The sequence below is a fragment of the Epinephelus moara genome, chromosome 19 (assembly GCF_006386435.1).
Source record: "Epinephelus moara isolate mb chromosome 19, YSFRI_EMoa_1.0, whole genome shotgun sequence".
Taxonomy (NCBI): Eukaryota; Metazoa; Chordata; class Actinopteri; order Perciformes; family Serranidae; genus Epinephelus; species Epinephelus moara.
The window spans coordinates 2,119,604-2,140,782 of record NC_065524.1 but is presented as its reverse complement, the minus strand read 5'-3'; the positions used below and the strand labels follow the sequence as shown (position 1 = coordinate 2,140,782).

The following is a 21,179-nucleotide window of genomic DNA, read 5'->3' as shown; positions in this document are numbered from 1 at the left end:
CCTGTGTATCAATTTTCATGAGGAGATGAGGTCATTGAAGCCATCAAAAAGCCAAACATATTTAGTGACGAGGGATCGATAGTCACCATGCCGCCACAGGGACACCATTAGACGTAGGTTCACAGTGTTCATAAGGTAGCTTCACCAACTTGTTCTGCATGCATTAGAAGTGGAATGACGTTGATGCGGTCAAGTTTGTGGCATCAGTACATGTTAAAGTAAAAACTGGTCACTTCCTTTTACCACCAGGGGGCGCTATGAGTAAGGTGGGATATTAACATATCGGGGCATTCGGGGTGGAGCCATCATCGTGTCCAGCAAGTTTGAAGCTGCTGAGATCAAATATGTGGGCTTGAGAGCAGTTCGAAATTCGATGGCGAGAAAACAGAAAATCGCCAAAATTTGTGAAAATTTGTTATTAAAAGAAAAGATTAATAACTCGATCGGACGAAATCCCTAGGAGTTCATTCAAACGTAAAAAATTCAAATCAAAATGGTCGACTTCCTGTTGGGTTTACGGCATGGCTCCAAGATGATTGTTTGTGCATCTTGGCATGTTCTATGAGCCCACCAATTTTTATGCGTGTAGGTGAAACTCAAAGAAGGGGCTTGAGGCACGAAATTTTCTAGGGGGCGCTATGTCTCCATTTGGCCCCATCCACATAGAACACTGCCGAAATATCAAATTTTTCGCCCGACCAAATGCGTGTGCCAAATTTGGTGAGTTTTTGAATTTGGGAAAGGGTCAAAATTGGGGATTAAATGTTCGTAATAATAATAATAATAATAATAAACAGCACGATTACAATAGGGTCCTCACGGACGACTTCGTCGTCGCTCCGGCCCAAATAATAATAAACAGCGCGATTTCAATAGGGTCCTCCGCGGATAACTTCGTCGTCGCTTGGGCCCTAATAATAAACAGCGCGATTACAATAGGGTCCTCCGCGGACGACTTCGCTCGGGCTCTATTAAATAATAATAATAAACAGCGTGATTACAATGGGGTCCTCACGGACGACTTCGTCGTCACTCGGGCCCTAATAATAATAAACAGCGAGATTACAATAGGGTCCTCACCGACGACTTCGTCGTCGCTCGGGCCCTAATAAACAGCGCGATTACAATAGGGTCCTCACCGACGACTTCGTCGTTGCTCGGGCCCTAATAATAAAAAATAATAATAAACAGCACGATTACAATAGGGTCCTCATGGATGACTTCGTAGTCGCTCGGGCCCTAATAAATAATAATAAACAGCGCGATTACAATAGGGTCCTCACGGACGACTTCGTCGTCGCTCGGGCCCTAATTACAATTTATTTATTTAAGGTAGGGACAGTAATTAATAAACATAGCACAGTAGTACATGTAAATATGCCAGATTGTAGCCCACGGCTAATTTCCATCTGTCGTCCCTAGGCAGGTTGTTGTTACATTTGTAACATAAAAACAAAATGCATAAATAGCACACGAGATACAATAGAAACATCTATTATCGCAGCGGTGCCTGGACAGCGGGACGTGTGTGGTTGTGCTGCTGCCGTGGTCCTGCCAGATGCCAAATTGTGATTTGTGATATTGGGCTTTATAAATAAAATCGATTGATTGATTGATTGATTGATTGAAACATGGAGAAACAGTACAAATATACACGTAGTAAATAGTAAACAGTAGAAAACATTTGAATACGTCAGGAGTGACTGAGGAATTAGATCAGGAGTGACCATAGAAATTAAAAAGAGGATGAAAATTGAAATTTCATTGTATTGCACATTTCAATATATTGCACATAGCCCTATTATATTGCACCAACCCTGTTACGCATAACCCTATTCAACAGTACAGTTAAGCATGTTCACAAAACTGGTTAGCTTTGAGCCACACTTTTAGATGACCCTTAAAAGTGGCTAGGCTAGCACATTCCCTTACGGAGATTGGCAGGCTGTTCCACAAAGAGCTTCCTTTGTACGACAGGACATTCTGACCAAAGGATGTTTTTCTGAGGGTTACCACACACTCCCTGTTCGTTACGGCCCTTGTTACCCGGGTAGTGATTGGCCTAAGTGTAATGAAGTCATTAAGTGGGGGTAGCGCCAATCCATGCAATACTTTGTACATCAAACACGCTGATTTAATTTTTTTTATATTTTCAAAACTTAGCAGACTATATTGAGATAAAATATTACAGTGATGATATGAGAATGGCTTGTTACCCAGTATTTTCAGTGCTTTTTTGTAGAGATTCGATTGGTTTCAGTGTTGTCCTAGCTGTCGTTGACCAACTAGTTAGACAGTAACTCAGATGGGAAGAAATCATAGAATGCAAGAACAACATAGCAGCGCTATCGGTTAGTGACCTCCGTATTTGCCTGTAGTTATACAGGTTGAATTTGACCGTCTTTGTTACCATTTTAATGTGGCTTCTAAAAGACAGAGTAGAGTCCAGCATCACACCCAAGTATTTGAACTCTTTTACAACATTCAGCTCTACTCCTCCCAGACAGACAGAGTGTGTGTGTGCAATATGTGTGGGTTGCTTCGAAAAAAACATACTAACAACTTTTTTGTGTTTACAAAAGACAGGATTCAATGAGCCAATTTTGTATGTGTATCAAAGCTGTGGAAAGTATGCGGGCTGCCTCTTCAGGATGTTTTGCCTTTGAAAAAATGACTGTGTCGTCCGCATAAAGCTGTACGTCAACGTCCTTACAGATATCGGGCAAATCGTTTATATATAAAGAAAATAGAATAGGTCCCAGGATGGATCCTTGGGGGACCCCCACTGGTGAACCTAGATAGGGGGATCTGACCCTGTCAACCATTGTGCACTGCTCTCTCTCTGACAGGTATGATTCCATCCATTTAATAGCCCGAGCAGAAAAATTAAAATGGGTCAGTTTAGATAAAAGCACTTTGTGGTTAACGGTGTCAAACGATCTTTTTAGATCTAGAAACACAGCACCCACACAACCATTCTTATCCAGCAAGCATTTGACTTTTTCCAGAAACACAGCTAATGCAGACTCAGTTGAATGATGTGGGTGGAAGCCAAATTGTAGAGGATGCAAGGGAGTTTGACCATATTTAAGATGAGTTATTCATTGATTAGAGATCCATTTTTCAATTATTTTAGAGATGATGGGCATGATGCTAATAGGTCGATAGTTGTTCATGTCAGACCTGTCACTGGATGCATGCGATGCTAAGCCAGCCAGTCTGTTCTACATCATTTCATGCTCTCTTATGATTGATTGGTTTGTAGATGTTGGTCAAAACAAAGGTCATATTTTGAAATTTGGTCCTAAATTTCTGACTGTCAGAATTTGGATGCAGGCTTTCTCTAGTCTCCGTCAGTGAATGTGTCTCACAGTGAGATGTAGGATCACTGTTTTGGATTAATTGGTAAGGATTTAACAACACTTCTCATAAGTGCCAACTGTCCTCTGGACAGTGTCTATGGGTGTTTCTCACCCAGTTATAAAATAGAGGCAATATGGTTATGCAATAAAATAGGATTTTTCACCCAGGAGACCACAGTTCATGTCACATTTGAAACCAAAAGTCAACATTGTTTAAATGAAACATTATGTAACTTATGCATCCTGTTGTTTTGTGGTAGCGTTACGTAATTTACATACAGACGTCATTCATGTGACATATGTACGTCACGGTATGTAACAAATGTACTCTTTGAAATCTAAAACTTGTTTTTTTTCTCTAAATCTAATCAAGTAGTTTTGTTGCCATACTGCGACTGTTTCACATTAACCAAGTGTTACAATGTGTTTTAGCTGTGCTACACATACTGTAGAGGCACTAAAAAGTGCCCTGTTTAGCAGCATAAATATAAACATTACAGGCAGTGCAGTTGCACTGGGGCCTGTGGGGTTGAGGGGCTGTAGAGACGGCGGGCCCTTGCAAGTAATTCAGATTGCCACCTTGAATATATACCTGTCCTCAAAGAGGAATGATTAAAAAAAAAGTTCCCAATTTCAAAATTGTGCCATTTGCTATTTTTGTCCTCTAAAAGGCAAACCCATCTGTGTCATGGTTTACTTTATTTTTTATTTCTTTTAAAATAGTCCATAGCTATCCAAAACAAAATGACATGATTTTTCTACATAATGTATAAAATCTATAAATAAACTATAAAAACTATTCAAATAAATAATTAATTTCTCACCTTTGATATTTTTGCCAGATATGTAATAATGATTGCTGGGTAATGTGTATGCTGATGTCTAATGTCAAGTCTCTATTTGTGTCAAGACAATACATGCACGATAGCATGCAGTAGGGCACGTCATAATAGTGTGCACTGGGGCCCGTTGTAACTTCTTTGGAGGAGTATGACAAAGTGTCAGTATTTGACAACGTGGAAATGAGAAGGGGTTGGATCATGGTGTGGTAGTTTTTTTATTTTTCTTTGTCATTGATTTTTTTTCTTTCTTCGTCTCTCATATGGTTATTGAAGAAGTCAATGCCATTCAGGAGAACCTGGAGATCGAGAAGACGTGTAGAGAAAGTGCCGAAGCCCTGGCCTCCAAGGTACACTTCATCTTAAGAAAAATACTGCTCAAATATAATAAACCAGGTGTCTGTCATACCATCTGTGTTGTTTTTGTGTTACCTACATGCCTAAGTATGCCTGGATTTACGTTGGAATGAAATCTAGTAAAATATGCTCACAACCAAATTAAAAAAAAAACATTATTAAATCAAAACAATAGAGGAATAACGTAATCATTTTTTTAGGATCTGTTGATTTAGAGCAAGTTTGGCTAAATAAATACAGCAGTCAATATATTCCGGTGCCCATCACTTTAAAACGTTTAATTTGTATGTTGCAATAAAAAGCACTCTGGTCTTTCAGATCTGCTGCTGTCCCTACATCTTATTGTCTGAAATTGCACTGGATTCTTTTGATTCAGAGCACACATTTTTGGAGTCCTTGTTAAAAGAGTTGATTGAAAGTGGGGGAGCCTGGCACATAGTGATTTTGCAGCCCACTGATGTTGAGCTTATCACTGTAATCATTTCTCATTCAATTTCTGGACAAAAGCCTCCACAGTCCACCTGGTTGGACCAGATTTTGGGCAGTGGGAGGCTAAGGGAAAATTATGGTGAAGGTCAACTTTTAGGCCTTTTTTACTGCTCCTCAGCCTTCAGTCCTTTTCTTTCCTTTGGGTTGTTTGTTCATCCTCATCTTTCAGGGGTGACAAGTAAGGTTTTTACTGCCACAATGACCATAAGGTTTCTGGGTAAGTCGACTTGGTTGCTGATCGATGCTGCTGGCTCAAAGAGTACTTTGCTGGCTGCTGAGATTTTTGGCTCAGAAGAACTGTATATTTTGACTATGAAGAAACTTGTCACTCATCTGTGACATTGTCTGTTGCTTATTGCAATACATTTTACATTTTATGAATGTTAAAGCTTAGCCGTGTGTGAGGATATATGACTTTAGGCTTAGACATGTTGTCATATTAACCACATTTTTTGATATGCTACACAAACAAAACCTCTTTGTTTTCATTTTTTTAATTATTTAATTATTATTTCTTTGCATTTTTGAATTCCATGGGGCAATAATAATAAAAATCAGTGTTTATTTTTCGAGTAGACCCTGTAGTTTTTTAAAGATAGGCCTCTACCAAATGGGTGAGATGGCCCTTCATGGTAATGGTAAAACAGAGAAAAAATAATCAAAATTACAAACCATGTACTGTTATAATGCTTGTAATATGTATGCCAGCATATATCATTATGACATATATCATAGTATTACTAGTACTAGTAGTATTTCCATGTATTTATTATACATATTGACCATTACATTACTTCAAAAACATCTCAGAAATAGTGACAAAACATACTGATATAATTTTTCTTTCATCAAATACATAATGGAGTAACATTTAATATGTGGCATCAACAACAGTAAATATTTATTGTTTTTTTTAAATCCATAAAAAATTCAAATGTATTATCTTAGCATCACTACCTTTACTAAAACAGGGCAACTCAACCATCTGAGCATGACTTAAGACAGTAAAAACTCAGCATACATGTATAGAATAAAATTGAATGTATAAATTAACGACGATCAATAATCAGAAGATTTCTTTTTTTATTTCTTAGCAAGTTTTAATGACATTAGCTTAGCTTCAATACTTTTATCATTAAAGAACAAATGAGCCATTTGGTAGAGCATGTTTTTTTTAAAAAGATATTTGACCCTTATTCGATTTTCATTTTTTGTATGACGTAACATTCAGTAAGACCTCTGAAACTATAAAATGTCGAAATAAAATATGCCTGCCTTTTAAAATTACTATACTATACACTATACAGAGCCCTCATGTCTGGAGTGACTTTTTTGTTTCTAATTTCCTGTAGGAGGCCAACTGAAAAGGCAAAGACACAGCAACATCTAGTGGATTTGTTTTTAAACATAACATGCCTACACCGTATGGTAGCGATAGCTCAGTTAGCAAGGGGTGAGCAGGAAGTTAAAGAGTTAGTAAGGAACACCGACAACACAAATAAACAAGTACAAAAGACAAAAAATAAACACATAAATGAAAATAAAACACAAACTAAACAAAAGTACAGCATCACCTCTGCAGTGTTCTGTTCATCCTATGTGATATCTCTCATCAAATCAGTATGTTAAAAATTCAGCCAGCTCAATACCGTATAGCTCTACATTCAGCAGGGAAAGCCTACCATTAGATATTGTTTATAAAGTTTTACAAATGAATCATTGGTTTAATTACATTCTATAAATAATCCTTTATCATTTCATTTTATTGTTTGAAAATTTCTCCAGGTATTGTTATCGGTAGCGTTATTGACAGGTAGCAAAACTGTAGGGTAATCACCATTTAACAGTGTTACGCTTACCCAAAAGGGTTAGACTGAGTGTTTCCACTTCTCTATACTGTGCTTTGTGTGTGAGGGGAGTCACATAAGTGTGTATTATATCTGCAACATCGACACACAGTTTAACCCCTAAATGCTTCATACCAGATGAAATTCACTTGAGTTGGCCAGTGCTAACCACAGCCGGGTGACATACCTTGGATGCAGGCATCTGGGCCAAACTTTGTAGACAGGAATCTGAGCTTCAGTTGTATGAAGAAGAGCCCATGTAGAGGATGCTGGATCTGAAACCAAGAAAAGACTGTCATCAGCAAATAGAAAAAGTTCTCCTCCACTGGTCTGCACTTCCTTAATTCTTGCCTCTTTTAATAAATAATATAAACAGAAGAGAGGAATGAGAATCCTCCTGCTTTGTGCCTCAAGATGACCCAAAAAATGGGGAAATCAGATCATTTGGGATGACAGCTGCACTGGGTTTTGAATAAAAAAACTCCACTCGACCTCATCAAGTACCTTCTTGGCATCAAGTTAGACAGCTGCAGTTGGCATAACAATATTATGGCTTCACCATATCTAGTGAAGTAGCTGTTCAAGATTATCAGAAGACCTCCCCTTAATAAAAGCTCCTTTATTGGAATGGATAATGGTTGGTGAGATTTTCTCTTGCTTCATAGACAGGACGTTTGTAACAGTCAACATTCAAACCAAACAACAATATGACATCCACCTCCCTGTCTCCAATCCATTATCAAACAGTGAGTTGGGTCACTGTGAGGTCCCTGAGGTGCTACCAGTGGTCACCTGAAACCTGGATGGTTTATTGTTATGAAAAAAGGGCAAGGAAGAATTAGAAGGATTTGTTTTTGAGCTTGCTAATTCAGTTCCAGTGACTGTATAAATCCAGTTGTTTGCACTAATCAGCCCAGGGAGTTATAATCCTCCAAAAGAAGAAATCCAGTTGTAGGTGGTCATATCCCAGGAGTAGTCCCTAGCAATAGACATCAGACATATCCTTTCATGCTTGCATTATGAAAATGTACATAAATTAATTCCGTGTTGCTTCAATGTCATGAGCGCCGTCATTTTAAGGGGGGCTTAAAAGCTTTTCCTCTCTCCCCTCCATGTAAAACAAAGAGTTGCAGGATAAGCCAGTGTAAAACTGATTAGAGCCCTGCGCTGGAGCCCGAGGCCTGACGGCCCGACAGCCCGAGGGCCGGGCTTCAGGCCAATTACCACATCATTACCTCGGACACGGACCGGGCTCTGGCTTTTTTTTTTAACCTGCCAATTAGAGAGGTATGTGTTTGTGTTTAACCGATTTAAACGGCAACACTTGAACGCAGCAGCCGCTGTGCCTCTCCCTCTCCGCTGCAAGTCACTCATCATATTGTTGCGTCCGCCAGGACGTGTGGAAGGATGACGCAGTTATTCGGCAAACCACTGTTTGTTACTGAACAGTACAGGTTACTGTTGGCCGTAACCACACCAAAACAACCACAAAACAAGGACTTAGCTGTAACGTTAACTCAAACCATGCACTGCTGCTCTCTCCTCCAGCTCGCTCCACACACACAAGCAGCGCACTCACACAGCCCTCATCCTCGTCACTCTCACACCCTGCTCACAGAACATTGACGTTACAACAGAACATTCACAGCAGGGTCGCTACAATATTTTACTGATCCCATTCATAAACACTGTGATAAGGTTTGTTTTGTTCGTGTTTGTAGCTTAGGCTTGGATAGATGTGTTTATTTGTTAACAGACCTGCCACCTACAATTTGCAACATCAGGCGCTGCAGTTGCATCGCGCACAGTCACTTCAAAAAACAAAATAATCAATTAAACAGCCCCGAAGATGCTTCAAACACTTTTCTAAATAATCTTAATATTGAAAGGAAATGAAATATACCCATTTATGCCATTAAAAGTGCTTAGATAAGGTCGGAGGTCTATAACTGCACATATAGACCTCCGACCTTATCTGAGTATATTTCGTTTCCTTTCAAGATTATTTAGAAAAGTGTTTGAAGCATTTTGGGGGTTGTTTAATTGATTATTTTGTTTTTTGAAGTGACTGTGCGCGATGCAACTGCAACAGTACGCAGCAACAGTTGACAATTCTCACTAAATAGGAGAATACAGTCATTAAGTTAAATAAATTCATATTTAACTTTATCCTTTCAATCAAAATATAATGAATATAGCTTAATACCATGCTAGAAACCCCAATTAAACTATTTTAATGTCTGCAACATTAACAGCCTACATGTTGTTATAGGAGGTTAAAAAAAAAAAAAAAAAAAAAAAAGTCGGGCTTTTTTTCGGGTTCGGGCACGAGAATTCTGAAAATCTGTCGGGCCGGGCCAGGCTGGGGCTCCACCCCCTCGGGCCAGGGCCAGGCCCAGGCCCAGATAATAGGCCTGTGCAGGGCACTAAATCTGATGTCGAGGTCATGAACGTCCGCAAACCTCTTCCTCTTCTCAACTACTTATTTGGCCATGTCAGAAAACAATTTTATATATATTATATATTAGAATTTTATTTTTTGCAGTCTTTCTAAAGTGTTTTTGTTTCCCTGAGCCATCCTTCACATGTGATCGTTTGCTCTATAAGTTTTATTTGTTTTAACTTGACAATAAATAATTGATAAAAAAAAGAAAGAAAACAAGATCCAACAGTCATCCCAGATGATTCCCCTCTTACAGCCATGAGCACCCTCTTCCTCTCCAAATGACTGTCAAAACACAATAATTGGCCTTAGGTGGTTGACGCCTACCTGCACTGGAGCAAGGGAGTGGTGTGCTCGCTGCAACTTGCAAGCTGACAATTCTACGCCCAGTGCCTCAGATATGATAGTCCTCACAAATTCCCTTGGTTTTCCATTTTAGAAGTGCTCTTTCACACCAGCAAGGCAAAGCTGAGTGGACAGTCTTTGCAATGTGCTCCTGCACAGTTCTCAAAAGCCCCTCATATGACCAAGCTCTCTTGCTGTATTTATCAAGTCAAAGCTCTCTCCATTTTTGCCTGGAATATTTTGATTACCGAAGTGCCCGCTTGTAGATCCTGTAAAATACTGCTAACCCAAGTCTATTCATGCATAGCCCTCTCTACAGTGGCCTGTAAATCTGTCGGGGCATTCATTGCCACAAGCGCGCTTCTAGAGTCTCTGTGGTATTACCTAGCTTGTTGCCGCTAACCATGCTAGCATTACCAACATCATTAGGGGAAAGGTGAGGTACACCCGGGACAGGTTGCCAGACTATCACAGGGCTGACACATAGAGACAGACAATCACTTACACTCACATTCACACCTATGGGCAATTTAGAGTCACCAATTAACCTGCATGTCTTTGGACTGTGGGAGAAAGCCAGAGTACTCGCAGGAAATCTATGCTCTGCACAGAAGGGCTCCCCCACTTCAGAGTTTGAATCCCTCTCCCTGGCAGGGTCTACCACACCAGACAGGACCCAAGATGCAGGCTATGTAAATATGCTCCTGAGACTGTTTAGCATATAATATTAGGGTTTAAGATGCAGGCAGGAATAGCATACATGGAATGCCATAACCAAGTGCCTGGGATAGTATACAGGAAGATCTGCGCTGAGTTTGGGCTGGATATCCCAAGGTCAGAATGGAAGACACCTCCTAAGGTGGTTGAGAATGACCTAGCTAAGATCCTGTGGGACTTCCATATCTGGACTGACAAACTGGTAATGGCTAACCAACGAAACATCATGTTGATTGACAAAAACAAAAGAAGTCCATGGTGATAGATGTAGCAATCCCAAGTGACAACAACATCGGAAAGAAGGAACACGAGAAGCTTGAAAAAATACCAATAACACATTTATTTTAAAAAACGGAGCATATGAATTCGAATCAGGATGTTGATTACCATGTGAGTGATCAAAGCTTCTAAACGTCAAAGCATTTGGGTCAGCTGCCCACTGCTCCTAACTTTTAGGATGGGTTAAATGTCCCCTTCTGGGATCAATGAAGGATAATAAAGGATAGAAGGAAAGAATCATTGAGAGCCCAGTCTGGCATTTTTTAAAAACAATTAGCTATGAAAGATGAAATTGCTGCTGTGGGGGAAAGGTCAATGATACTGATCTAGAAAGGCAGAGAAACTGTTTCTCTCCATGACCTCAGGCTGAAACACTCCTGAGCTAAGGTGACAACAACTTGCCACCAACATCTTCGTCTGCCATTTGTAACATCTTCAAAGTGTAGCATCAGGTTCAGGAATGGATGGGAAACCTGCTACCACTGGAGAAACGGGGCTGGAGAATCCAAGACTCATGCCTTATTCCCATCCATTCAAACCAGGACCCTGCTCCTCAATCCTTGTTGGGGCTTGTACGCTGCAATTGCAAGTCAGGTTGTGGCACTATACAAATACCAAGGACTTGGTGGCACCCAGCCTGTTTAGAGTGCAGAGGTGTGATGTGATTAGAATGAGGTTAGAATAAGTGACATGACTATTTTGAACTGTGTTGACCTTTCTGTAGCATTTCAGCAATGTTGTAAAGTCACAATTACTGCACTCTGTGGGTGTTAACATCACTTTACCACTCATTTACATTTAAATCCAACCCAAAATACATATGGAGATGTTTCAAGGGGGGACAGACAAATTGAGGTCTGTGTTTTTGTATTGATGTGTGATGAACGGGCCATGACCTTGCAATGCTGACCTCTGGAAAGTGCTAGCCTGATGCTATGTTACCCTCAATTTATCCAAGTGTGTAATTTTACATGTACATTGTGGTGTAATGGTATTTTGTTCACATGATAAGGTCACCACAGCGGAATGCTGGGAGTAGTTCCAGGGTTGAGGCTTGTTGTAAACATGTGCTTCCTGTAACCTGTCTTAAGGAAAGAGAGCAGTAAACGTTCAAAGCAACTACACAGGTGTCGTTATTTTAATATGAGGACCCACATTAACAACTCAACATGGTGTCAGAAGCAGAGCTGCCCCGAGCCACAGTACGTTAGTCACATCTTACTTACGGAGCAAGGCAGCTAGCTGGCTAGGCGGCTACCACGGCTAATGCAAGGCTAGAAGCAGACGGGACCTCTGAGACTCCGGTGGATAAGACCAGCGAGGACGAGACCAGAGAAATGTCAGACGCATCGCTTCCGGCTGGCCCTACGGCTACATTCACCATAAAACCTCTGGACCCATTCGACTTCACAAAGCCCGAGGAGTGGGAGAAGTGGATACAGAGATTCGAGCGTTTTAGGGTGGCAAGTAACATGAATGAATCATCCGACGCTAATCAAGTAAACACGTTAGTTTACTGTATGGGAGATGAGGCTGACAACGTGCTACGGGGATTGATTTTAACCAGAGAGCAGCGTGAGCAGTGTGAAGCTGTCAAACAGGGATTCGACAGATACTTCGTCCCTAACAAGAATGTCATATATGAATGAGCCAGGTTCAACAAGAGAGTAAAGCAGCCAGGGGAGCCTGTTGACTTATTCATCACGGCACTTTATGCACTCTCAGAAAACTGTGAGTATGGACAACTGCACGATGAACTCTTGAGGGACAGGCTAGTTGTGGGTCTCCAAGATGCAGCATTGTCAGAGAAAATGCAGCTGGATAGAAACCTTACTCTCACCAAAGCAATCACCATGGCTAGGCAGTCTGAAGAAATTAGGCGCAAGCAGTCAAACCTAAGAGGGGAGGCAAGTGCCAGTAAAGTAGCTGTGGATGCAATGCACTTTAAAAAGGACAAGCAGCGCAAAAACAAAGTCAAAAACTGCCACAGGGACATCAAAAGCCATTCAAGAAACCCATACAGACTAAGGGGGGATATAAGTTATGCAATAAATGTGGCAAATTGCCTTCTCACCCTACATCCCAAATTGCCAGCTAGAAGCGCGGAATGCCACAACTGCGGTAAATGTGGTCATTTGTAAGAGTGTGCAGATCAGCCAGCTCAGTTAATGCAGTAGCTGAGGACACTGGTGAACTGCATGATGCAGATGGGCTGTTTCTAGGATCAGTAACCTCTGAGGACACTAAAGGTCCATGGATGGCTGACATGAATGTGAAAGGCAGAAAAGTTACCCTTAAGATAGATACTGGAGCCGATGTATCAGCCATCCCTGAGCATGTGCTTGCAGGCATTATATGCAGAGACAGAAAGCTAGAAAGAGCTTAGAAACCACTCTATGGCCCAGGGGGTGAACGATTAAATGTCACAGGGTTTACTACAGAGACACTTTCATACAAGGAAAGAAGCACCCCAGAGAAGTTATTTGTAGTAAGAGATCTACAGGTAGCACTGTTGAGCAGCGCAGCTTCACTGCGGCTCAAGCTTGTGGCTAGGCTAGACAGCATAAGCCTAGACCTAGACACAGTGAAAATAGCTTACCCAAAACTCTGTGATGGTCTTGGCCGGGTTCAGAAGCCCTACACAATAAAAATTAAACCTGATGCTAAACCATTTTCACTGAAGGTGCCACGGCGGGTCCCATTGTCTCTAATGAGCAAAGTAAAAACAGAGCAAGACAGGATGGTCTAGGGGTTATTAGTCGAGTAGAGCGGCCTACAGACTGGTGCTGCGGCATTGTCGTAGCCCCAAAGAAGGACAAGGAAGAGGTCCGAATATGGGTGGACACGACACCCCTGAATGAATCAGTGTGCAGAAAAAAATACATTCTTCCCTCAGATGACCAAACTCTTGGCATGCTTTCGAAGCAAAGTTTTTTACCAGGTTAGATGCAAACATGGGATTCTGGTAAATTCCTTTGGCCAAAGAATCAGCGCTCCTTACCACCTTCATCACGCCATTCGGGCGTTATTACTTCAACCGCTTTCCCTTCGGCCTTTCCTCGGCGCCGGAGCATTTCCAGAACATGATGGTGACTGAAGTGACGGCAGGCCTTGAAGGGGTTGTCTGTCAAATGGATAACCTCCTCATCTGGGGGATCACAAAAGAACAGCATGACGAGAGAGTGCATGTAGTCCTGCAGCGGGCAGAGAAAGCAGGACTTACACTCAACTTGAAAAAGTGCGAGTTTGGAAAGAAAGAGGTGAAGTTTCTCGGCTATATCGTCTCAGCTGATGGCCTAAAACCTGATCCTGACAAAACAAGAGCTGTGCAGAAGCTTAAAGAGCCGACGAACACAACCGAGGTCAGGCGCTTCCTTGGTATGGTAAACCGGTTAGGGAAGTTCATACCTAACCTGGCGGAAAAGGACAAACCGCTAAGGGACCTCTTGTCGAAGGAGAATCAGTGGTACTGGGGTCCAGAGCATCAAAAGACATTAAACAGACTCAAGCAGGAGCTATCGACATCACCTGTTCTCTAGCTGTATGACCCTAACATACCCCTGAGAATATCTGCCGATGTCTCATCCTATGGGTTGGGGGCGGTGATGTTACAAAAGACTGGAGAGACGTGGGCACCTGTCGCCTACGCCTCACGGTCACTGAGGGTGACAGAGCAGCGCTATATCCAGCTGGAGAAAGAAGTGCTGGCTCTGACTTGGGCGTGTGAGAGGTTCAATGACTTCATCCTTGGTCTCCACTTTGAGCTGGAGATGGACCATAAACCTCTGGTGTGCTTACTAGGTGGGCGGGCTCTTGACTCCCTGCCGCCTCAAATTCAGAGGTTCAGGATGCGACTGTTGAGATACTCATACACCATCTCACACACACCAGGTAAGAGCCTCATGACAGCAGACATGTTGTCAAGTTCACCCCTCACGAATAATACCAGACAGACTGATATGAGCCTGATGGAGGATACTAACATCTATGTCAGCAGTGTCACTGAGGGCCTCCCGGTGAGCAACAACTACATGGCTGAGCTGCGTGAGCAGCTGTGTGCAGACAGCGTTTGTGCTAAGGTAATGAAGTACTGTCTGGAAGGCTGGCCTGACAAGAGCCAACTGCCAGCACCACTCAGACACTACTGGGATGAGAGAGCAGTCCTAAGTGTACACAATGGCCTTCTCCTGTACGGCACACGCTTAGTCATACCAGCTAACCTGAGGAATGATGTACTGGAGAAAATCCACGAAGGCCACCAAGGTATAGTGAAGTGCAGGGGCCGTGCTAGCCAGACAGTGTGGTGGCCTGGACTGAGCAGTCAGATTAGAGAGCTAGTTCTTAGGTGCAGAGAATGCTGTAAAGAGAGACTCAATGCAAAAGAGCCTGTGATGCCTACCAGACTACCAGAAAGGCCTTGGCAGAGAGTAGGTGCTGACCTGTTCTCCCTAAGAGACAGCACATTCCTACTAGTGGTAGATTATTATTCACGTTTTGTTGAAGTAGCTCAGTTCAGCCCAACCAGATCCACAGATGTGATAGTTCACCTCAAATCAATGTTCACCAGACATAGCATCCCACAGACTTTTGTGAGTGACAATGGTCTGCAGTTTTCAGCTGCTGCAATGAAAGCATTTGCATCAGACTACGGGTTTGACCATGTAACCAGCAGTCCCAAATTTCCTCAGAGCAACGGGGAAGCGGAGCGTGCCGTCCAGACGATCAAAAACTTACTCAAGAAACCCTGGGATCCTTACCGTGCATTACTGGCTTACAGGGCTACACCTTTGAGCAACGGCTACAGCCCAGCCCTGCTGCTCATGGGACGTCGCCTTCGCACCCTGCTGCCTGCCTTTCCAGAGACTTTACAGCCAGTTCTCCCAGACCTTCAAGCTCTCCAGCACAGAGAGAGGAAGCAGAGAGAAAAGGGGGCTAGACACTTCAATTTGAGACACAGATTAAGAGATCTCCCAGAACTCTCACCTGGAGATTCTGTGTGGATCTCAGATGCAAAAACAGCAGGGATTGTGATATCTAAACATCATTCACCATGGTCCTACCTCGTTAGTGGACCACAAGGAACTCTCAGGAGGAACCGACTACATTTGGTGCCCGTGCCAGCATCTGAGTCTCGGAGTGAGGCTCCTCAAGAGACTGTAACAGAGGCTGTGTCACCAGTGAAACATCAGGATGCAGCAGGCCTCATGAAGACAAGGTCAGGTAGAGAAGTAAAGAAGCCACAAAGGCTTGACCTGTAAAGACAGTCTTTGAAAACAAAAAGAGGGTAACCAAATGCGAGACTAACTGTGAAGAGAAAAAAATGTGCATTAAGTCAAATATGTTCAGTTATAATGTTTTCATATGACTTATGGAGCTGTGGAAACTGATTAATGTTAGTACAGTTTATTTACATGTTTACAGGACTGTTGAGACTTAACTGTTATTATGTTATGTTAAATAGTGTCACACTGGGAGCACGAGCTAAGAAAATACAGTTTTGTTGATAACACTGAGAATGTTTGATTTGCATGGAAGCCTAAGCTAAGGTTAAACTAAAATGTAGCTAAGGGCAATGCTTGGACTTACAGAAGGGGGGATGTGGTGTAATGGTATTTTGTTCACATGATGATGTCACCACAGCGGAATGTTGGGAGTAGTTCTGGGGTTGAGGCATGTTGTAAACATGTGCTGCCTGTAACCTGTCTTAAGGAAAGAGAGCAGTAAATGTTCAAAGCAACTACACTGGTGTTGTTATTTTAATATAAGGACCCACATTAACAACTCAACATACATTTCTCGTGAACTGTAGATTATTATCAAAAGAATGTGATTCCATGTTATGCATTGTTGATTGCATTTCAGAAAAAAAGATGCAGTCTGAAGGGCATGGAATTGCTGCAATCTACTTCACCAGGATGACATTAATAAATGTGTCTTTTATGGCTCGCCTTTTCTATTTCTCTTCTTTTGTCTCCTTTCCAGGCACTTTTCCTCCTTTAGATGACATCAAGAAACATGCATAATTGGCGTCCATCTTCTTCCCATAGGCTTCAATCATGTTTTACTTAGTGATGGTCTCCTTATGGCCATCCTGATAATTGAACTTTTAGAAATGGATTGGCCGTTGTAGCAGTTTAATATGTGGGCTTCATGTAGAGCTTATCAATTTGTAAATAATTTTAAAGGCAAATGCTGCATAAGAATATGTGAGGAATAAGTGATAATCACAGGGAAAAACATGATGCACAGAAATGCAAGATGCAAATACATGTCACATCAAAAAACTGTGATTACCTCTAAAAGGAGAGATATTCACTGCCTCATTCGCTGTCTGCTTGCTTCTCTAACGATGTCTGTTTTTTCACACCTTATCATTGCTTTTGCATGCGTCCTGCCATTATGACTGATTGCAGGGCCAAAGAAAAGAGGAAATCAACATCTCATCTGCCTTGTCTGTCGCTCAGCTACCTTATTTCTTTGCCTGTTTTCCACTATCTTAATACAAAGCACGCTTGTCACTCTATGAAGATTTGAGAAATGAAGGTGCTGTAATATGCAGGCTCTGTCAGTTTTGTTGAATTCATGTCATGTTTTTGGGAATACGTGCTGAATATGGCATAAATTGTGCATTCAGAGGCTGTTCATGTGGCTGCACAATGTAATCTTGTATTGAGTTATGGTGACTGTTTTCATCCTCTTCAGTGAAACTATTTACACTTAAGTGTTATTGTTGTCATGGCTGTGTTGTTGAACCACTAATGTTGAGCAAATTATCTATGAAATTATTTTTCATTCAAAGGAGTTTACAATTTTAAAAGTGTAGTTCAGCTTATTTTTAGTTTAAGTTTTTCCAACAGATTTCTGATAGAAGTATAACATCATTTCAAGATTTAAAATGTCAAAACAAAGCAATTAATTAAACACTATATATTCAATATGTATAGTAAATACTATATAATGCTATTTGTACAATTACTATATACTAGAATTTAATGTGAATTTGCATATAATTCGAAATATTGTATGTGATTTCGTTTTGCGCCACTATATTCAAACAGGCATATTCCTAATACAGCACTGACCTCCTCCAAAAAAACAAAACAAAAAAAATAGATTGTTTGTACAAACAGTTTTTTATGAACATAGACTGTAAAAATAATGGACGTAGCTACTGTAACATAACCCACTCGTTTGTGGACTCCGCATTTCAGCCATTGCCATCTTGATTTTTTTGGAGCCAGAAGTGACGGTGTTTGGGTGAGAGGCTGGTGCTGTGGATCTGTTTGAGAAGCTGAGGACACTCTTGCCAAACAGGTTGTCACTCAAAGCTGCCCAACCTTAATTAGTGTAACTGTAAACCTTAATAAATAGGTGAGTTCTATAAAAATTCACCACCCTTACAGTTGTCATGAATGGAGAGATTAGCTATAGAAACATTTTTTGTACTTGTACCGAGCTGTAAACATGTTTAGTTCTGCTGTAAAGTCGGGCATTTTAACATAATGGTCTATGGGGATTAACTGGCTTCTGGAGCCAGCCTCTAGTGGCCCTTCAAACAGTTTTTTTCAACGTATCCTTATAAAAGAGTTTGTATGACAGAGTCCAGCACAGGATCATTTTTCCTCCATGTCTGTGATATTGCAAAAATTAGGCCTATCCTGTCCCAAAAAGATGTAGAAAATTTGTCCAAGCATTTGGTACCTCTAGGCTGGATTACTGCAATTCCCTATTATCAAGTTGCTCCATTTAGTCTTTAAAAACTCTCCAGCTGATCCAGAACACGGTGGCACGTGTACTGACAGGAACTAAGACATCGTATTTCTCCTGTTTTAGTTTCTCTGCACTGGCTCCCTGTAAAATCGAATTGAATTGAATTTCAAATCCTTCTCCTCACTTACAAAGTTCTAAATGGTCAGGCTCCATCATAGCTTAGAGAGCTCATAGTGCCCTATTATCCCACCAGAACACTGCGCTCTGAGAATGCAGGGTTACTCGTGGTTCCTAAAGTCTTCAGAAGGCGAAGAGGAGCCAGAGCCTCCAGCTATCAGGCTCCTCTTCTGTGGAACCATCTTCCTGCTTCGGTGGGGAGTTTTTCCTTATTCACTGTAACGGTCGCAAGGACCGAGGGATGTCGTGTGCTGTAAAGCCCTCTAAGGCAAATTGTGATTTGTGATATCGGGCTGTATAAATAAAATTGAATTGAACTGAATTAAATGCGAGTACAAGGTCAAGGGTTCGACTTGTGTCACTGAGATGTCAAAATGTTACACATATACTGGATGTATTTTTTATTTCTTTTATTCTGAAAAATAAAAAATGTAGTTTATTTTTACCTATGCCCATACCCGTACATTTATATAAACATATTTTTACCTGTTACACAGCTTTTTATGGGTTACCCGTTGGGTAACCGCAGGTACCCAATCTGGTGCAGGACTCTGTTGTATGATATCCTACAAATTAGCACCCCACGAGTAGTAAAGTTACAGAGGTTAGGTTTAGGCAAGTAGAGTTACTGTGGTTAGGTTTGGAAAAGAAACATGGCAAAGATGTACCTTTAAATGACGCGAGGTTCACATGGTTCTGAACAAGCAACTCCAGGGGAAAGTCCCCAAGGAAAGTCTACCACCCCAACCTGCCTCCTTAGAAGACCTCTCAAGACTGCTTACTCTGGTCAGCGCATTGGTCACGTGATTTCAGCCTTTCCAAAATATGCGGGATATGTATAAGTCGCTCTTTGTCAGGTGACATAAGACTTGCAATAGCCACAGTGTATTGTGGGTCGAATCGCCATTTTGGAGGGTCACGGGTTGTTTACAACTCAACAGAGAGCATCTTCTTTGCATGCAGCACTACCTTTGGTAATGGTAACCTTTTCTTAGGTTTCCCACTTGGAAAAGAGGCTATGGACAGCAGGTAGAGGAGATAACAAAGAGGCATCGGATGGCCTGGGTCGCAGTGATGAGACAGAAGGACATCATTTCAACACGATATCTCCCTTCATGCGTGCTTGCTCTGGGCATTTTCATAAAGGCAAGTAAGACAGTTTTTCATTTAAGTAATGTTACTGAATGTACTGTTTTTTGCCTCCTAAAGTTGCTATTTTCACATTGGCGTTAGCTAGCTACCCTCACTTGTAAACTACAGACAAAGAGGGAAGGCAGCAGAAATGGGTTAACCTGGTCGTGTTAAATCAGTGTTCATTTTATTGAATCATCTTAGAACAAAACATTACAGAGTGGAAGATTTTAAAACAAAGGTAAACACCAAAAATGTGTAATTACACAAAAATCTCCATCAATGCGTATGTGTGTGCATGCTTGACTCAAAAGGAAAGTCTTTTTAAAGGAACAAAGCATTGGAGCAAGTCTCACATAAGCAGGCAAGATTTTCAATTCTTAAGTTGCCTAAAAAACTGTAGTCATATGAAAGAGATTTCCCCTTGTGACCACAGAGATCTGATGGGATAGTTAACTGGTAGCATATCTGACTAAGTGGTTAAGATTGTGAAATGTCATGGAAGCATCCAATGTTAACTAGCTTTGTAAATAGAACCTTACATGTGATTGCAGGTCAACCAGCTTACAAAATGATGGGGACTGACCCAGACTGGGCACCATCACTATAGAAGATACACTGCAAGCAGCAGAGATGCGCGTCCATCCATGTCCTCCTTGATAAGTTTATCTCTGTACAGTATCTTCTCATTCTTAGTTTTCTTCAGATTGGCTTAAATATTTATTAAACTCTCCAAAGTTACTGCAACTTCACCAAACTGCTCCTCCGGTTCTTTCTATTGTTTACATCTGCAGTGCAACCAAATTGGCGCCTGGGGGTGTGTCAGCCACTGCAGACACATGAATGACAATGACCGATTTGGGTGCATTGTTTTTTGTTAGGAAAACACAATTTGTGTGAACAGCCTGCTAAGCTGGCATCATTTTTCAGCCCCAGAGGTTGCTGCTTGTTCACGACCCATATTTACATTTGAGCTCCAGTGGCTGCAGTAATTATGACAGGAGCAAAGTAGGAACTCAGGTAACATAGTGTGAAGAGCGGCAAAGTCTGCATATGGAGGAGGTCGGATCGAGGGATGGATCAAACAAACAGGACTTTTACCCAGGAGACTGCTGTTCGTATCCCATGTAAAACAAAAGTCGAGGTTGACTTGCTTTAACCTAAATAGATAACTTGCCACGATGTAACTTATGTATGTGACGGCACTGACTTACTAGTGCTCTTTGGATAAAAAGAAGTCTTCTGTTGAAAGTAAATCACAAGAAAGATAATTTCTTAGCTATTATAAATTCAGTTTCAGATTCAGATTCAGATTCAGAATACTTTATTAATCCCCGGGGGGAAATTGTTTTTGTTCCAATGCTCCGTGCAAAGTAGAAATAGAAATACAGCATGAATGGAAACAAGAGATAAAGATGAAGATATAAATAAAATACTAAAATAGACAATGAAATAAGTAAAATAAATATTAAAGTAGACATTA

At 41.3% G+C, this 21,179-nt stretch overlaps 1 protein-coding gene across 1 annotated transcript in view; it reads left to right on the top strand.

Annotated features, from left to right (window-relative positions):
- Positions 1-21,179, top strand: part of LOC126407094 (uncharacterized) — a 103,068-nt gene that overhangs the window by 3,027 nt on the left and 78,862 nt on the right. The window contains 1 exon segment of the mRNA XM_050071777.1: positions 4,415-4,551. Coding sequence (XP_049927734.1) covers positions 4,415-4,551 — 137 coding nt within the window.